This window comes from Globicephala melas, chromosome 9 (genome assembly GCF_963455315.2).
Source record: "Globicephala melas chromosome 9, mGloMel1.2, whole genome shotgun sequence".
In the NCBI taxonomy this organism is placed as follows: domain Eukaryota; kingdom Metazoa; phylum Chordata; class Mammalia; order Artiodactyla; family Delphinidae; genus Globicephala; species Globicephala melas.
In genome coordinates, this window is record NC_083322.1 from 51378695 (window position 1) to 51396174 (window position 17480).

General features: G+C 34.8%; 1 protein-coding gene across 1 annotated transcript in view; it reads right to left on the reverse strand.

Annotated features, from left to right (window-relative positions):
* STK31 (serine/threonine kinase 31) overlaps positions 1–17480 on the reverse strand; it is an 84866-nt gene that overhangs the window by 55941 nt on the left and 11445 nt on the right. The window contains exons 6-10 of the mRNA XM_030856962.2: positions 12830–13188; positions 11680–11854; positions 5724–5839; positions 4175–4334; positions 1096–1218 (exon numbers count right to left, since the gene is read on the reverse strand). Coding sequence (XP_030712822.2) covers positions 1096–1218; positions 4175–4334; positions 5724–5839; positions 11680–11854; positions 12830–13188 — 933 coding nt within the window. The remainder of the gene's footprint in view (positions 1–1095; positions 1219–4174; positions 4335–5723; positions 5840–11679; positions 11855–12829; positions 13189–17480) is intronic.

Here is a 17480-nt window from a genome sequence, read left to right on the forward strand (position 1 = left end):
ATATGGGAACATATGTATATGTATAACTGATTCACTTTGTTATAAAGCAGAAACTAACACACCATTGTAAAGCAATTATACTCCAATAAAGATGTTAAAAAAAAAAAGAGACAGTGCCCAGATGTCCCTGAATATCCTTTTCTCCAATTCTCCAGCAAGCTTATTCCCTACAGTATAAAACAAGACAGCTATTATTCAACTTGGTATTAAAGATACTGACAAACAGTAAAAATTCTAAGATACATAAAAGGTAGAAGGAGTAGAAGAGGGTTATTGTATTCAAATGATATGACCACACAGAAAGCTCAGAGTATCAACTGACAAAAACTAAAAGAGAGTTCAGCAGAGTTGCCAGAGAGACATCAATATATAAAAATCAATAGTATCCCTCTACACCACCAAAAATAACTAGGAAATGGAAAATAAGATAACATTCACAAAAGCAATCAAAAGTATAAATGTCTTGGAGTTAAATGAAGAAAATGCATGAGGCGCTATGGAGAAAACTTTTAAACATCATTAAAAAACATAATAAAAGATGTGAATAAGTAAAAAGACTATGTTAACAGGCGGAATGACAACATTGTCACACTCATTCACTCCAAATTAGTCATTTCTGAGCTGAAAGGATAGGACTAAAGACAAGGTTCCATAACATCATACAGCTACTGTACTCTATCCCCTATCACAGATCTTAAAAGACCTATAACTCAAGGATCAGGATCCCTCTCCCTAACTCTAACATATGGCTTTACTAGATTTTCTGCTAGAATGCAGTGGGTAACAGGGACTCACCTGCCTGCTACTGCTCCTGTCTCTGTGAGTTTTCCCAAAGAATGCTGCTCTAGCAAGCCTGACATGCCTGATCATTTTACCTTATTTGCAGGATAAATACATATACATACATAAACACGTTAAATATATCAATATAAAATTTTAACACCATTAAAAAGAAACTAGGATTTATCAGAGAAAAACTTTTGCAGCCATCAGTACTATCTGAAGTCTAAAGGTAAATGCTAATTTCACCTCTCAAACGATAAACATATTTTAATGTATATTTAATGTATATTTAGTATCTTTTAAAATTCCAACCTGTAATGTTTTCAAGCGTTTATTAAGAGGTAACTCATCAACTTCCAGAATAAAAACTTCTACTGCCATGTACAGCTTCTGTTGTACTTCATTTCTTTTGGCTATCAAAATATTCCCTTCATTCTGGAGGAAGGAGAAAAAGAATAACCATCATTAATATATCAGGTGTTTTTTTTTACACACTGACCTCTATGAAAAAAACTGATCTCTTAAAGTTAGTAATATTTAACATTACATTCTCCAAACATAGTAAACACTTCAGACAAACACCTGTCTCCTTAGATCACCAAAATGACAGAGTTTTCTCTCCCTTAATTAGAAATAAGATTTACGTTCAACAATTCTTCTCTGTTAATCTTCATCTTTTCCTATCATTTCTGCAACAAAAAAATTTTTCCTTTTCTTAAGAAAATTATACAAGTATCTATGGCTAATTACACACTGTCTCCTTCCTACTCTCAGCCCACCCTCAATTCCTTCATCTACTTATCTTTCAAGATTCAGTTAATCTCCACCATGATAAAACCTCCAATTCACCCAAAAGGCTATGTTTGGAAATAGATATGAGAGATATCCAAGAATGCTGTGAATTACCTCTGTTATAGTACTTACCAAACTATATTAAAACTATCTATTTATATATCCGGCCAATACCCAAGGTAGAGAGAGGGATAGGACCACGTCTTAAACAAATGCATGTGTCTACTGCCTGTAACAGTGTCTGGCACATACACTTAAAAGCCTGAATGTTAGAATACTCTTTTTTGTGTAAGGTCAACCAGACCATTATATAACTAATTATAAAGACAAAAGAAAAGAATCTCTTTCATCAAAAATACACCTGGTGGGCCTCCCTGATGGCACAGTGGTTAAGAATCCGCCTGCCAATGCAGGGGACACAGGTTCCATCCCTGGTCTAGGAAGGTCCCACATGCCACGGAGCAACTAAGCCCGTGCGCCACAACTACCGAGCCCACATGCCACAACTACTGAAGCCCGCGTGCCTAGAGCCCGTGCTCCACAACAAGAGAAACCACCATAATGAGAAGCTCGCACACAGCAACGAAGAGTAGCCCCTGCTCACCGCAACTAGAGAAAGCCCACTAGCAGCAATGAAGACCCAACACAGCCAAAAATAAATAAATAAGTAAATTTATTAAAAAAAAAAAGTACACACGGCAATCAAGTTAAGGAACTGTGCGAAATATATAAATGAAAATAACAATACTGACCCAAATTATGTACAAGCAGGGAAATAAAATGACAACTTTATCTGAGGGACAATTATGACTCTCTATTTATCCAATAATCTACTCTTCAGTCTGTCAAATGAACTTTAGGGTAATAAAGCCTAAAAGTAAGTCCTGAAACATCAGCAGTAGTGGAAATAAATTGCTTCAAAAAAAAAAAATCACATTTGTTCTACTAGAATACCAAGTCCTAGGTATATACTAAGCCCTCTCCCTCCCTGTGATAAATCACTTTCCTATGCTCAAATGACAAAAACAAAACAAAAATTAAAAAGTAGTCCGTTTTCATCTTTTCATCTTACTACCTGAAAATACATGATGAAGTATTTTAATACTGGCAGTATGGTTTAAATGGAACTAGAATACACTTTGTAATCAGACATACCTGGGTTCAAATTCCATATTAACATTTAGAACTACGTAATCTTGAGCAATTTCTTTAAACCCTGTGGGCCTCAGTTTCCTGAGGAGCAAAAGTGCCAAGTGCCCTTTTTTTTTTTTTTTTTTTATTTCGCAGTACGCGGGCCTCTCACTATTGTGGCCTCTCCCATTGCGGAGCACAGGCTCCAGACACGCAGGCTCAGCGGCCAAGGCTCACGGACCCAGCCACTCCGTGGCATGTGGGATCTTCCCGGACTGGGGCACAAACCAGCGTCCCCTGCATTGGCAGGCGGACTCTCAACCACTGTGCCACCAGAGAAGCCTCAAAAGTGCCCATATTTAAAAGTTAGTGTACGAAAAGTTTATAAAGTATCTATAACACTGCCTGTGTTTCATAGAGATTCAAAAATTATTACTTCTGTCACTTTTTTTCTTCCATAATCAGAAGTAACCAGTAACCAGGTCTAATATGTAAAATAACCCAAATCGAATCCTTTATCCAAATTAAACATTCCTGGCATTTTCAAAGGCCTAGTTATTCTGTTTACTTTTCTCATTCAGAGCCAGTTACGCTGCCAACTGGCCAACCTAGAATGAATAGGAAATAAGACTTTCAGGGTACAATCCCCAGAGGCAGAAACCACCGATACTTAAGATAGGACAACTCCAAACACAAGTTTAGGGCTCATAGGTACTATGGAAAGCTATGACTGTTGTACCAAATATCTTTATATGAAAAAGAAGGAGTTCCATTCAGCTCAATATAATAAACTAAAGAAAATTCCAAGAGGAAATAAATATATTTTTACCTACACTAATGAAGAAGTCACATGAAATATTCCATTCTTCATATCCCTCCCCTACCCACACATGGATGGCTTAGATAGCATTTAACAGTAAGGCAGAGTCCTATAATGCAGCATAAAACACGCCACTCAGACCAGAAGACAAGATCCACATTAGCAGTTGTGGGAGCCACTCTGGCTTACAAGCCTCATGCCCCTCAAAAGCCACCATCTCTTATAGGTATAGCTGCCAGGGTCCCTCAAGGGGTATGCCCAGTTGCAAGTATTTGTAGTTTACAGTTCCTCCCAGTCCAGATACAATTTACCAATCAGGGGTTTTATTTTTACCTAAACAATGTTGCCAGTAACATGACTGAAATACCATTTCATCAAATTACCAAGGGAACAGAGAGAGGTAAATTCTCATGCAAAAGGGACTGCAAAAGGGTTAACTAACCCTTTTTCCACAATCACTACTTATCTATCCTACCTTTCTTACAAGGCAACAAAAGAAATCAAATTATTAATATGAAGATATGTAAAAGTTAAAGATTTCACATAAAGTATCATTCCAATATCTGCAGTCCTTCTGCTTTCTTGAAAGACATTATCTTCTTATGTTCAACAGATAAAAATCATCATAGAGAAAAATTCTTAACCCACCATATTCTGACAAGCTTGAATCTTCCCCTGAGCCAGAGAGTATTCTGCCCAAATTATCTCTAATTCATTCAGAGAAGCTGGGAGAGTAAAGCAGCCTTCATCCAACACTTGTATAGCATCTGACAGGTCATTTCCAAAATGAGCATTGATATTGACGCATCTATTAAAACAGCAAAAAGGAAAAGATCAAGAAATTTTTAAGGTGCTGTGAGAAAAAAAATTACACTTAAATACTAATGGTCTAAAGTTACTATTTACAACACTGGCTATGAAGAGGTACTTTTTAAAATCATATAAAATCATAAATAACTTTGATACAATTAAAAACATAATTGAGAAAAAAATTTAAATATCTTTTTCAGAAAGCTTTATATAAAAAGACAACTTCAAAAGTCTACAGATTTTAAATGATATTAAATTAGATTTATAAATAATTCTGTAAAATTTTATACTTAAGCCAATCTTGCTTACCAAGATGACAGGCACATAGTCCTTGTACCTTAATAAGCAGACTAGCATTTGCAGAGTTTTTTAAAATATCCAAAAAGAAAAAGCAATGTGAAAGACCAAATAGCAAAACAAACAAGGCCCATCATTTTCTTTTTTCTAGCTTCCAGTTAGACTGCCACCATTCTAACAGCACATTATTTCCTCAAATATGGGTTAAAATATTTTGAACTGTTTTGGTCCAAAGTCTGTCTCACAGCTTTGCAAGTGTAGTCACCTGAATTTTTGGTTATGCATTAAAAGTTGATTAAGCTCTAGAGAGACTTACTCAAACTATTTAGAAACTTATAAACCAGATACCGATTGATGGATTTATACTGGAGAATATAAATTCCCACTGGACAAAAGACGAACGTGCAGGATTAATTCAGGGCAACATCTTCTTAGTGTTTCAAAGTACATGAGAAAATGAATTACTGATTTAAGTTGTATGTATAGCACAAAAAGAGAACTAGGTTGTTCTGAGAACTATTTTTTCCACATTGCAGAAAAGGGTGAAAAATTATCCCTAACCAATAATAAAACAATCCTCTATAAAGTACAATACCTATATAATTCATATATAGAGTCTGAGATATGCTGAATAAACTCTGCACAAAACTTGCTAACCAATTTCTTCTGACTCCATGAAGATCACTTTTCTTCTAACTCCATGAACACTACTTTCTTCTTTCTTTAGACGGAGTATAATTAAGTTATATTACTGAAATCTAGTTTCAGTATAGGACTGAAAATAACCCCAAGCAAAACAAGAGGACATAGTAGTTTCTCATCAAACTACCACTTAGAAGTTGTGTTGACTTTTTAATTTCATTCTCATAGATGACTTTTAGGACACTATCATGCCACACAATGTCAACAGAACACTAACAAAAACAATAGAAAATTTGTCTCAGGAGTAACTATTTTTAGTTTCCTTCTTTAAAGTAATAAAAATACAAAGATTAAGTTACAAAGCAAAAATGTCAGGCATACAAAACAAAGCACCAACTAATTAGCATTTGTTTTAAACTATCCTTCTTAAAAATATGCTTTTACCTACCTAATTTCTTTCAATATTTCAACCTTAGCTGCTAGATTTTTCATTCTGGTACCTACACAAGTCTTAAGAGTACTTTCTAAATGTTTAGTCAAATCCATGGTAGTTGCTTTCTCTTGCTGAAGCAAAGAACAAATACATCTTAGTTAGACCCAAATAGGAAACTGTATTTCTACTGTTATTTAAATGATTTTTAGGCGTAATTAAAATTTTAAAGGCTAAAAAATACTAGGCGACAGGATAACAAACACTGATTTCCCTACTAGCTAGGATCTGAAAAAGATAAACTACTCCAGTCTTCTGCCTTCACACAGAGACACTCTTATATTGCATCCTAATAAGAAACCAAATAAAAACAAAATTTCACATATTATATGTCTTAATACTTAGATTTTAAAAAGAAAAATAAAAGATACCCTTAAAAACCAAATGATAATCAATGACAATTTGTTTTCTGATGAAGTCTGATATCATTCTGCATTTTAAAAGAATCAAAAACATCATTTCCTTGACCCAAGCTACATTAAACTGCTTGATTCTGGTACCTTAACAATATGTCTAATATAATTATTCAAAATAATGCATAGAGCAGTAATATGGATAAAGACCTGCAATTTTATTCCAATTATACTACAAACCAGGTATTACACAGTTAAACACAGAACTTTTACTCAATCTTTAAACACCAGGCTCTCTGGTGTTCACATTCTCTCCAATGCTTCAGTTAAATAAAAAGAGAGCCAATACTGAATGCTGATTAATAGTAAGTTACATTTGGGAATGCTCATGCCCATCTGCTCTCATTTGCTGAGGAGGATGACCATGAAGAAGCAGTTATGTTTGTTCTTAAATCTGTTTATATCCACTGTAATTGCTATGATAATTCCTCCAAAAATTACATAAATCTAAGAAACAGAAGTGGGAAAATAAAAAGTTGCTGAATCTTTGAAAATGTGTTTAATGCTTTACAAAGACTCGATAAAAGCAAATTTTTAGTACAAATTGCTAATGAAATACATGTGGATGAGAACTATAAAATTCTGAAGAATCATTTAAATCTAAAAGAAATGTCAACTCAGTTTATTTCTCAACTGTCTTAAACTTATTGTTAATCCACCTGTAAAAAAAAAAAGAACCAGAGCTCAGATGAAAAATAATTAGTATGGTTTTTAAGACAAACAACAAATAAAACAAATAGAAGAGATGCCAAACTTAAACCCAACCACATTAATAATTACATTAAATGAAAATTAGCTAAACACTCCAATTAAAAGATGTGAGATTATCAATCTGGACAAAAACAGCTTAGACTCAACCATATAAGCTGTTTATTAGAAACACTTATTAGATATAAAGAGACACATAAAAATTAAAGGATGGAAACTATATACAAGGCAAATATTGCTATATTAATATCAGGCAATGTGGACTTCAGTACAGGGAGCACTCCCAGCAATAAACTGGGATATTTCATAAAGACAAATGAATTAATTCATCAAGAAGACATAACAATTCTAATTGTGAATGCACCTAATAACAAAGCTTCAAAACCACAAAGTAAAACCTGACGGAACAAAAGGAAGAAATACACAAAACCACAATAATATCTGGATATTTTAACACTCCTCTCTCTGTAACTGAAGGAACAAGTAAACAGAAAATCAGTCATGATACAAAAATCTTAAACAATACTATCAACCAATTCGACCTAACATTTATGAAACACTCCACCACACAACTGTAGAATACACATAATTTCTAAAAGTATATGGAACATTTCTAAGGACAAACAACATGCTGGATATTAAAACAAATATCAATAAATGTGAAAGGACTGAAACCATACTGAGTATGCTCTCTGATGCTAAGAAAATAAAATATCAGTAACAAAAATATACTGGAGGGAAATCTCCAAATCTGTGGAAATTAGGCAACACACTTCTAAATAGCTCATGATTAAAAAAAAAATAAATAATGGGAAGTTTTTAAATGTTTGATTAAATAATAAAAAAAAATATCAAAATTTGTGGACTACAAGTAAAGTGATGCTTAAAGGGAAATCTTTAAACATTATAAAAGAACAAAAGATTAAAAACAATTATATGATAAAAAATAAAACAATGATACAAATTTCCATCTAAAGAAGCTAGAAGAACAAACTGAAGGAAGGAAATAATAACAATAAGTAAAGAAATTAATAAAGTAGAATAGAGACAAACAATAAAGAAAAAAAAAATCAACAGAAGCAAAAATTAGTTCTTGAAAAATGTTAAGGACTTCCAGTTTCCAGTCCAGCATGTAAGAAGAAAAGTCACCAGTCCATCCTAACAAGTAAAAAGTTGAGCAACTGAAAAATCAACAATTTTTCTTAGATTTGTCACAGAGGTAAGGTCACAAGGCACAACTGGAAAGACAAGACAGGCTAATAAAGGAAACTCAAAACTTTCTGGAGCAGCAATCCCCACCGCCCAGGGAAGAAGTCTGGAGTAGGGAAGCTGCAACTGTAACTGACATATTGCTAGAGGCTCAGTATGAACAACTGAAAGTTAAGAACACCAGGGGGACCCCATCATCAGGATGCCCCCACATTTTTGTGAGTTTTACCTCCTCGATCTCCAGCAGGTTCTCACAGTAAATCCCCTCAAGCTTCCAGCAGGAGGAGGGGAAAAGGAACCATTTTGAAATATGTTAGAATATTCTGTACTTAACAAGATCCGCCCTCAGTGGAAACCATTTAAACAGAGCCTACCTGCTAGGATTTTATCCAAGCCTAATTAACCTGGGGGAAGGGAAATACCCAAATCCAGCCCACTCTAGCCATCCTCCTTTCTAAAGGGAGTGGGGGAGAAAACTAGTTGCAAGTGCGAAATTCACAGTCCGGAGGCACAGGCTCACTAACAGACCTTCTTAGTCTTTTCAGACTATAAAACGCTTCTCCTTCCCCCACAACTAATCATCACATTTACTAAATTCCTATTTATAGAAGTTCCTTTCACCAAACAACATCATGCCTGGCTATCAAAAAAAAAAAAACTTGTAAGACATGTTAAAAGACAAAAACACAGTTGGAAGAGACAAAGCAAACATCAGCATCAAATTCAGATCCGGCAGGAATATTGGGATTATCAGACAGGAACTTCAAACATGGTAGGACAAATATGCTAAGGGCTCTAACAGATAAAGTAGACAGCATGCAAGAACATACAGGCAACATAAGCAGAGAGATGGAAATTCTAAGAAACAAACAAACAGAATATGCCAGAAATCAAAAACACTGTAGACAAAAATGAAAAATGCTTTTGATGGGCTTATCAGTAGACTAGATATGGCTGAGGAAAGAATATAATCCAAAATACGTGAATCCATATATCCACAAAAAGACCTGTAGAAGAATAGTCACAGTGGCTTTATTTATAATGGCCAAAAACTGAAAACAACCTAAATGCCCATGAATAAGAAAATGAGTAAATAAACTGCGGTATATTCATAGAATGGAACACTACTTTGCAATAAAAATGAACAAACTACTGATAAACACAACCTCAATAAATCTCACAAACATTATTCTTTAAGTGAACGAAGCCAAACATAATAGAATACGTATCAGAGGATTATTCCATTTATATGAAGTACAGGACCAGGAAAATGAAACTGTGGTTATATATAAATCAGCAGAATGGTTGCCCTGAGTGGGAGGAAGAGAGGATAGGCCAGAAAGAGATACCAAGGAACTTTCCAGGGTTGAAAGAAAGGCTTTATATCTCCAACAGGCAACGCTGTTGGCCTATAATCCATTTACTCTCTTCATGGAAGGGGACGAGGACACCCATAGAGAAAATAAAAGGCAGGTGACTAGTCTAATCTCCTTGTCAACTAAACCTTTAAAAAGAAAACAGACTGTTTTCTAAGAGGAAGAGACCTTATCTCTGAAATGCACTTAGCGAGATGTTCCTGGCTATAGGATTAGTTATAATGGATAAAACCCACAGTTCATGGATTTATGAGTCAGAGTTCCCTGAAGAATGCCACATATGAATCTAGGGGCTGGAGATTGAGTTCAATCACCAATGGTCAGTGACTTAACCAGGCCTATGTAATAAAACCTTGATTTAAAAAAAACTCAGAAAAAAATTTAAAAGTTCAGAATGATGAGCTTTGGGGGAGCTTCCAGACTGGTGAACAAATCCATGTGCTGGGAGAGTGGCAGGCCCAGAGACCCCCCCCCAACCCCCTTCATAACTTCCCCTATGCATCTCTTCCTTCTACTTGGCTGTTCCTGAGTTTTATCCTTTATAATAAAATGGTAACCATAAGCATAGCACTTCCCTGAGTCCTATGAGTTGTTTTAGAGAATTACTGAATTGAGGGCAGGGGGTGGGGGTGGGGTCATAGGAACCCTCAAATTTATACTCAGCCAGACAGAAGTGTGGGTAGCCTGGGACGTGATTTGTGGCTGGTACCTGAACTGGGCTAAATCTTGAGGGACTGAGTCCTTACCTTGTGGAGTCTGAGATAACTCCTGGTATTTAGTGTCAAAAATGAATTGATGGACATCCAGTTGGTGTTAGAGAATTGGAAAATAGTGTTGGGATAACATATTTAGTATCAGAAAAAGCTACATATTTGAAAACCACAGTATTCTTGGGGGGGAAAAAAACTGCCCCGAATGTGAGCAAACCTCGAGACCTAACTACCATAAAAGGAAACACATGGAGATACAGGAGCCTGTTAAGCAACACAAGGATGCAGATTAAGCAATTTAAGAGATCTATCAACCAAAATTCAATGTATGGGCCTAACAGGAATTCTGATTAGAAGAAACCAACCGTAAAAGGACATTCATGGAGCAAATATGGGAAACCTGAACACTGACTGGATATTAAATGATATTAAGGAATTATTGTTAATTTTTAAGTATAATAGTATTATGGTTATGTCTTTTTTTTTTTTTTTTTTTTGTGGTATGCAGGCCTCTCACTGTTGTGGCCTCTCCTGTTGCGGAGCACAGGCTCCGGACGTGCAGGCTCAGTGGCCATGGCTCACGGGCCCAGCCGCTCCGCAGCATGTGGGATCTTCCCGGACCGGGGCACGAACCCGTGTCCCCTGCATCAGCAGGCAGACTCTCAACCACTGCGCCACCAGGGAAGCCCTGGTTATGTCTTTTTTGAAGTTCTTTTCTATTAGAGAGACATACAAAAGCACATACATTAAAATATTATGAATGGGATTTGTTTTAAAATTAGTAGATTTTAAAAAAGACTGCTGTGTATTTAATAATTGTAAAAACTGGGTGATGAATACATAAGTATTAATTATTCAATTCTCTCTTTTTAAAATGTTTGAGGGACTTCCCTGGTGGCTCAGTGGTTAAGAATCTGCCTGCCAATGCAGGGGACACAGGTTCGATCCCTGGTCCAGGAAGATCCCACATGCCACAGAGCAACTAAGCCGGTGCACCACAACTACTGAGCCTGCACTCTAGAGCCCGCGAGCCACAACTACTGAAGCCCACGTGCCTAGAGCCCATGCTCCTCAACAAGAGAAGCCACTGCAATGAGAAGCCTGCGCACCACAACGAAGAGTAGCCCCCGCTCGTCGCAACTAGGGAAAGCCCGCACACAGCAACAAAGACCCAACGCAGCCAAAAATAAATAATAGATTAAATAAATAAATAAAATGTTTGAAAATTTCCATAGTTAAACATTTTAAAGAACATAAGAGGAAATGTAACTGAGAAATTATTAATCTCTCAAACATCCAATGAAATCCAAAGATGATTAGCTTGTAGCATAAGAAAAATACCTATAAACAAATATAAAAAAAAGGAGAGAATAAAGAATGGGGAGATGAAGGGAAGGAAAGGAAAGAAGACAGAAAATTAAACAAAAAATAAAAGCAAATGAATATAAGGATTTCCCAGTTCATCATTCTTTACCTTACACCATTGAACATACCATACCTGAAGCTCCTGGACAGTCTGTTCTACTTTCAATTCTAATGCCTTATACCTTTCAAGAAGAACCTCCTTCTCTGTTTTAAGCCTTTCATTTTCTTCAATCAGTTTCTGGTCCTGCTTAATTTTTGCCAGGCTGACATTCAACCCAAAATTAAAGCCACCAACAGCCAAATTTTCCCTATTAAAAACAAATTCACTCATTGTAAAAAACAAACTGTGTAAGTGTTACAGGGATCAAACCCTAAAATTCTCTTGGGTTTTTTTTAGCATGATATACCTTAAAGTTAATTTTGGAAACTAATCTAAAACCTTTACCTAATTCAACATTAAAAAATATTTTTAATGCAAACTAGATTTTATAACTGAAGAAACACTTCAAAAACAATCCCTCCAAATCTCAAAGAATACATATTCCAACTTCTTCATAGCAATATCAACTCCAGGAAATACAGTAAAAAGCATTTCTGTATCAGTTTCTTCCAATCCCTCCTCCCCATCACCTCCACTCCATCTGACAGTTTAGTTCCTAGAGCACTGATAAGGTCCCAAAAAACAGCTATATTACCCAAGACATGGCATCATGGCCTAGATCATGATACAGAAGTATAAGAATGGTTTGGTAAACATCAAACCTGGCTTTTTGCTTCAAGTTTATATTTCAAAATTATCTAAAAAGTGAACACCTTTGGTAATAATCAAATTCTATCACAGTACATTTTCACAGGAAGAACAAAGAGCCTCTCTTTTGTTAAAAAGGAAAGGCAATTCCCTAAAACTCATTAAAATATTCTTAAAGCCAAAGGAAAAACTTCAAGTTTATCTGAAATTCTGGCTCTTGGCTGAATCGTTTAGATTTAGGGGTAGATTTTTATTTTTAATAAATGTATTCGAAAGAGTTGGAATGAAGAGTTGGTATGTGAACTTCAAACAATTCAAGAATGATTTTTCTTTCAAAATGGCTTTTAATTAAAATATTCCTGCTAAAGAGGAGAGGAATACCTGCTTGAGAAAAACAGAAATAATCAGTATCATCCCTCAGAATCACTGACATAGTTGAGGACTCCAAAAACGTAAGCCTTGACTTCTACTATGACAAGGGCTTACACCATACATCAGAAATTAGTTAAGACTAAAAATTCCAACGTAGTCTTACTTTGGAAATGTCACATGATTTCCTGCATCATTTTCACTCTTCAAGTCAAGAGACAGCCTCCCACTTAAGTGGTCCTTTGGCCTGATGAAAGGTGACTGGTTTGAGCTATGCCCCCACAAAGGAATGGGGCTTTTGAGGTTCCTGAGGACAAGCTGACCAGGATCCGATTTTTTTTCCTCACAGATGTTAGTGCTGGAAGTAAGTTTGCATTTTTCTGCAAATCCTTTCTTAGCCACCTCTTCCCCTATATCCACACTGCCATACTCAGCCTGAGCAATAACTGTTCCATCTTGATAGGTTGCTTTAATTCTCATTTTTATTTGCTTTTCAAAAATCAAGCTCCCCAAAAAGATTCTGCCCTAAGAAAGATTAAAAAAAGAAGACATAAACCAGCTACACCAACATGTTTTTCTCCACTTATTTTGTTTCTACCTAGTTTTTCCAAAGATCGTATTTCCTCATTCTGAAATCTCTGTAAAAGTGGTCTTACCTTGTTGTTGGCTAAATGCAAATATACTTCTGCATGTGTATGACTATATTCCAATTACACACTTGCTAAAATCCTTTCCAGAAGTAGAGCTGAGACCAGTATAGGCAGCCATATTTATACGTTGTTAAATGTGTACCAATTAAATACCCTAGAATAATTTTTTTAAACCAAGCAGATTCTGTTGACATTTTGGCCCTAACTACATATAATGGTGCCCTGAGGAGCTACATCACATAAAAATGAATTTTGGTATCTAGAAAAAATGCTCAAATTCAACAAAACTTTAAAAATCATTTTATAGGTCTAATCAGGTACTCTCATTTCAAAGTAAGACAAGAGCAGAAGCAGAAAACAGAAACTCAAGGCATAAAACATCAACAATTTTTTTAAAAAATCAACAAACTGCAATTATGAAATATGAGATGTTAGAAATTCCTAAATTAAAACTCTCTTAAATAGAATTTTGTCTGAGGGAGCAATACCTGTATAACTGGCATATGAGAAGACATGTGAGTAATTAGGTACTTGATAACATTTAGTTAGATTATAACTAAATTATAGTTATATAGTTATTATATAACTATAATTATATAACTATATAATTAACTATAACTATTATATAATTAACTATGTAATAGTTTAACTAATTAACTAGTTTAACTAATTAACTATATTATATAATTATATAACTATAATTATAACTAAATTATAACTTTGCACAGCACTGAGCAAAGACATACCTAAAACATATTTAGAATTGAAGATATCTTGAGATTTAATTTTAATAAGAACTTGCTTACATCTCCAGAAATCTGAACTCCTAAAATTACTTTGATATGATCCAATTTGATAACTATTCCTCTCTTCCCAAATTTCTCTAAATTCCTTACCTAACTTTCATCCTATAGAGGAAATGAATCATTTCTGAGAATATATAAAGTATAAATTCGAGACAAAAATATCTTGTTTCATATCTTCCTTGGAATTCCTGATGTAATTAATCTTATGGGCCATAACTCTCTTAGGGAGAAGCTTTATTTTTAGCTATATTCTCACTAGGTAAATATGACAAACAATAAAGCTTATGCAAATAAAACCGAATAGGTAATCATACCAATAATCATCCAGGCAACACGAGCATAAAGAACAAATTAAAAACCAGAAAATACAAGCTAGTCACATTTAAAAAAAAAAAAAAGAAAAAAAATGTTCAAGGTACAAGTAACTAAATAATATTGATAGGGAGTAACTATTTCCTTTTTAACTATATGGTAGTATAGTGGGTAGAAGGGAGATCTATGTAGGAGTTCTTAACTTTTTCCATGCCATGGGCTCCTTTATCGATCTGGTGAACCCTTTGGAATCCTTCTTAGAAAAATGTTTTTAAATGTATAACATAAACATAAGGAGAACTACAAAGAAAATTATTTCACCATGATATATTTTAAGCCCAGGTTAAGAACTCCTGAGCCTAAAAGGATGCATCTGAAAGGGTACAGGAGATTCAAACTACACAGGCTCAAGGATCACCAACCATCACTACCAAAAAGAAAAAAGAATTTTTTTAATCCGTAAACCAAAATGACAAAGTATTCTAAGTTACCAAAAACACAGGTTTAATAAATTTTTCAAACCATAAAAATTTTAAATACACACATATTGAGATACTTGAATTCACCAAGAACACCAATATAGAAAGCAAAGACAGTCCAGAATGTATCACCAAAAAATGAGATCAAGCAGGCAAAGCTAACAAACTCAAAATATAATTCACTGAAATATATCTAAGATTTTGATCAATCAGAATATAGTTTTTAGTTAACCTCTTTCATTAAAAAAACCTTAATTTCAACCCTTAATGTTGAAAGTCTATCTAAAATTCAAGTATAACTTCCACCCCTAACCAATCTTAATGGAAGTGACAGTGTCTGAAAATTATTGCTGCAATATGTGAAATTCTTAATACTTAACACTTCAAGAAACTCTGTCCTTGGGCAACATATGAATTTAAGTGGAAATAAATCTACTTTTTACAAAAGTTCCAATTACCTAAAGCTGAATGTTCTAAAGGTATACTGTTTATTTAGAAATTTTTACACATAAACCTGATTTTCAGACTTTTCTCTGAAGTCAAATTCTTTTTAGTTATGGTCATTAATCACAATTAGTACAAAACTGTTCAACCAGATTCTCCCTGAATCATATATAATTACAGGTAGAACCCTGAATTTGGAATAAAATCTGAGTTCTCCTAAATACTAACAAAAAGCTTTATTCAGAAATAGGAAAGCATCACTTGCTTTCTTAGTCTACCCAACCTTGTCTGGATATATTAGAAAACAGGTTAAAAGACCTTTTAACTGTTAAACCCATATTCCAATCTCTACCTCTCACTGCATGATTCTACATGAAAATTTTCAAAGTAAGAAAGGCATTTAGGACATAATTTAATCTTCTTTGATCTTCAGCAATTTTTACCACCATTTTGAGTTACAGTTTCAACTGTGCTTCAGCATAGGTGTGAAAGTGTTGGTTTAAAATGTGTTGAAAGTATTTCAGTGCCCAGGACACCCTCTGGAAGTCTCTTTTTTTAAAATTTTTTTTATTTTAACTGAATCCCTACTTATCCATTCATCCATTCAAATGCTAGATAAACTGGATGCTCATCTAACACCTAACAGGCAGAAGCAGGGAAATTAGGCATAAAAAATGAATAAAATACTTGTCTCTACCAAGACAGTCTTGTCTCTACCAAGCTCACCATCTTGTGGGGGGAGGAAAAAAATTACACCTCTACATGCCTATACACTGAACTAAAACAGCTGCAGGAGAATGAATGGTGGGTATCAGCAAAGACTTCTTATAAGAAATTACACTTGAACCTTCAGCTGAGAATTAATGGCTAAACATGGACTTTCTAAGCAGAGGCACTCAAGAATAACCACTTCTTTCCAGAAAACATTCAGTTTGCTAATTAGTTCAACTCCAATGAATAGTCTTTTTATTGAATGTAAGCATGCAAATACAAATAATACCATCTATTAAGAATCTATGAAGCACATAAAACATTCTCAATACTGAAGTTTATTTCTTCAGTTCCAAAAATAAATTTTGAAAATGACATTTTCTTTGATTCATGTTTGTTTCAATCTACATAAATTTTATATCATCTTACTACGAGAACAGCAATGGACTTGAGTTCTAGCCCTAGCTCAGCCCTAATTAGCTTTATGACTTTAAATAACTTATTTAATTGTTGTAGACCCAATTTCTTTATTTGCAAAACAATAAGATGAGAGCAGATGAATTCTAAGGTCTGTAAATTTAAAATTCCAAGGTTCTAGGCATGCAAGAAATTCAAAACAAGCCTCTACCTTGGTCAAGGTATTTTAATATTTATATTAAAAAAAAAGTAATAAATTTTAGATTTTAAACCAAAAATTTAGGGTATAATTTTACAATAATATCTATGCTTTATTTATGAGAGTCTAAAGTACAGAAACATTTCTTATAAGTAACTATAGGGCAGACAAAACTACACTCAACGGCCTAAAAGATTCTAAAAACAACAAAAAGAGAAGGTTTTCAAATTTTACTGTTCCTGGGCTTCCCTGGTGGTGCAGTGGTTGAGAGTCCGCCTGCCGATGCAGGGAACACGGGTTCGTGCCCCGGTCCGGGAAGATCCCACATGCCGCGGAGCGGCTGGGCCCGTGAGCCATGGCCACTGAGCCTGCGCGTCCGGAGCCTGTGCTTCGCAACAGGAGAGGCCACAACAGTGAGAGGCCCGCGTTCCACAAAAAAAAAAAAAAAAAAAAAAAAATTTTACTGTTCCTTCTAGTACTGATTAAATTATTTCCAAATAAGTCATTTGAGCTGCTAAATATACAATACAAATCTGATTACTTTGCAATGTGATATTCCCTCAATGGCAGTATCAGCTACCAAAAGAACATCACTGTTGCACAGATTTAAAAGGAGGTAGGATTCTTGTTAAGACTACCGCTGAAATTATTAGAGGTCTTCCAGAATTAGGTTGCTAACCCAAAATTTAATGGAAACGAATACAAACAGTAGTCTAGATTAGCAGAACATCACTGCCAATTACTATATCGAACAGTATGAGCCTCTGCCAAAAAGATACAACCTAATTAATTTACAACT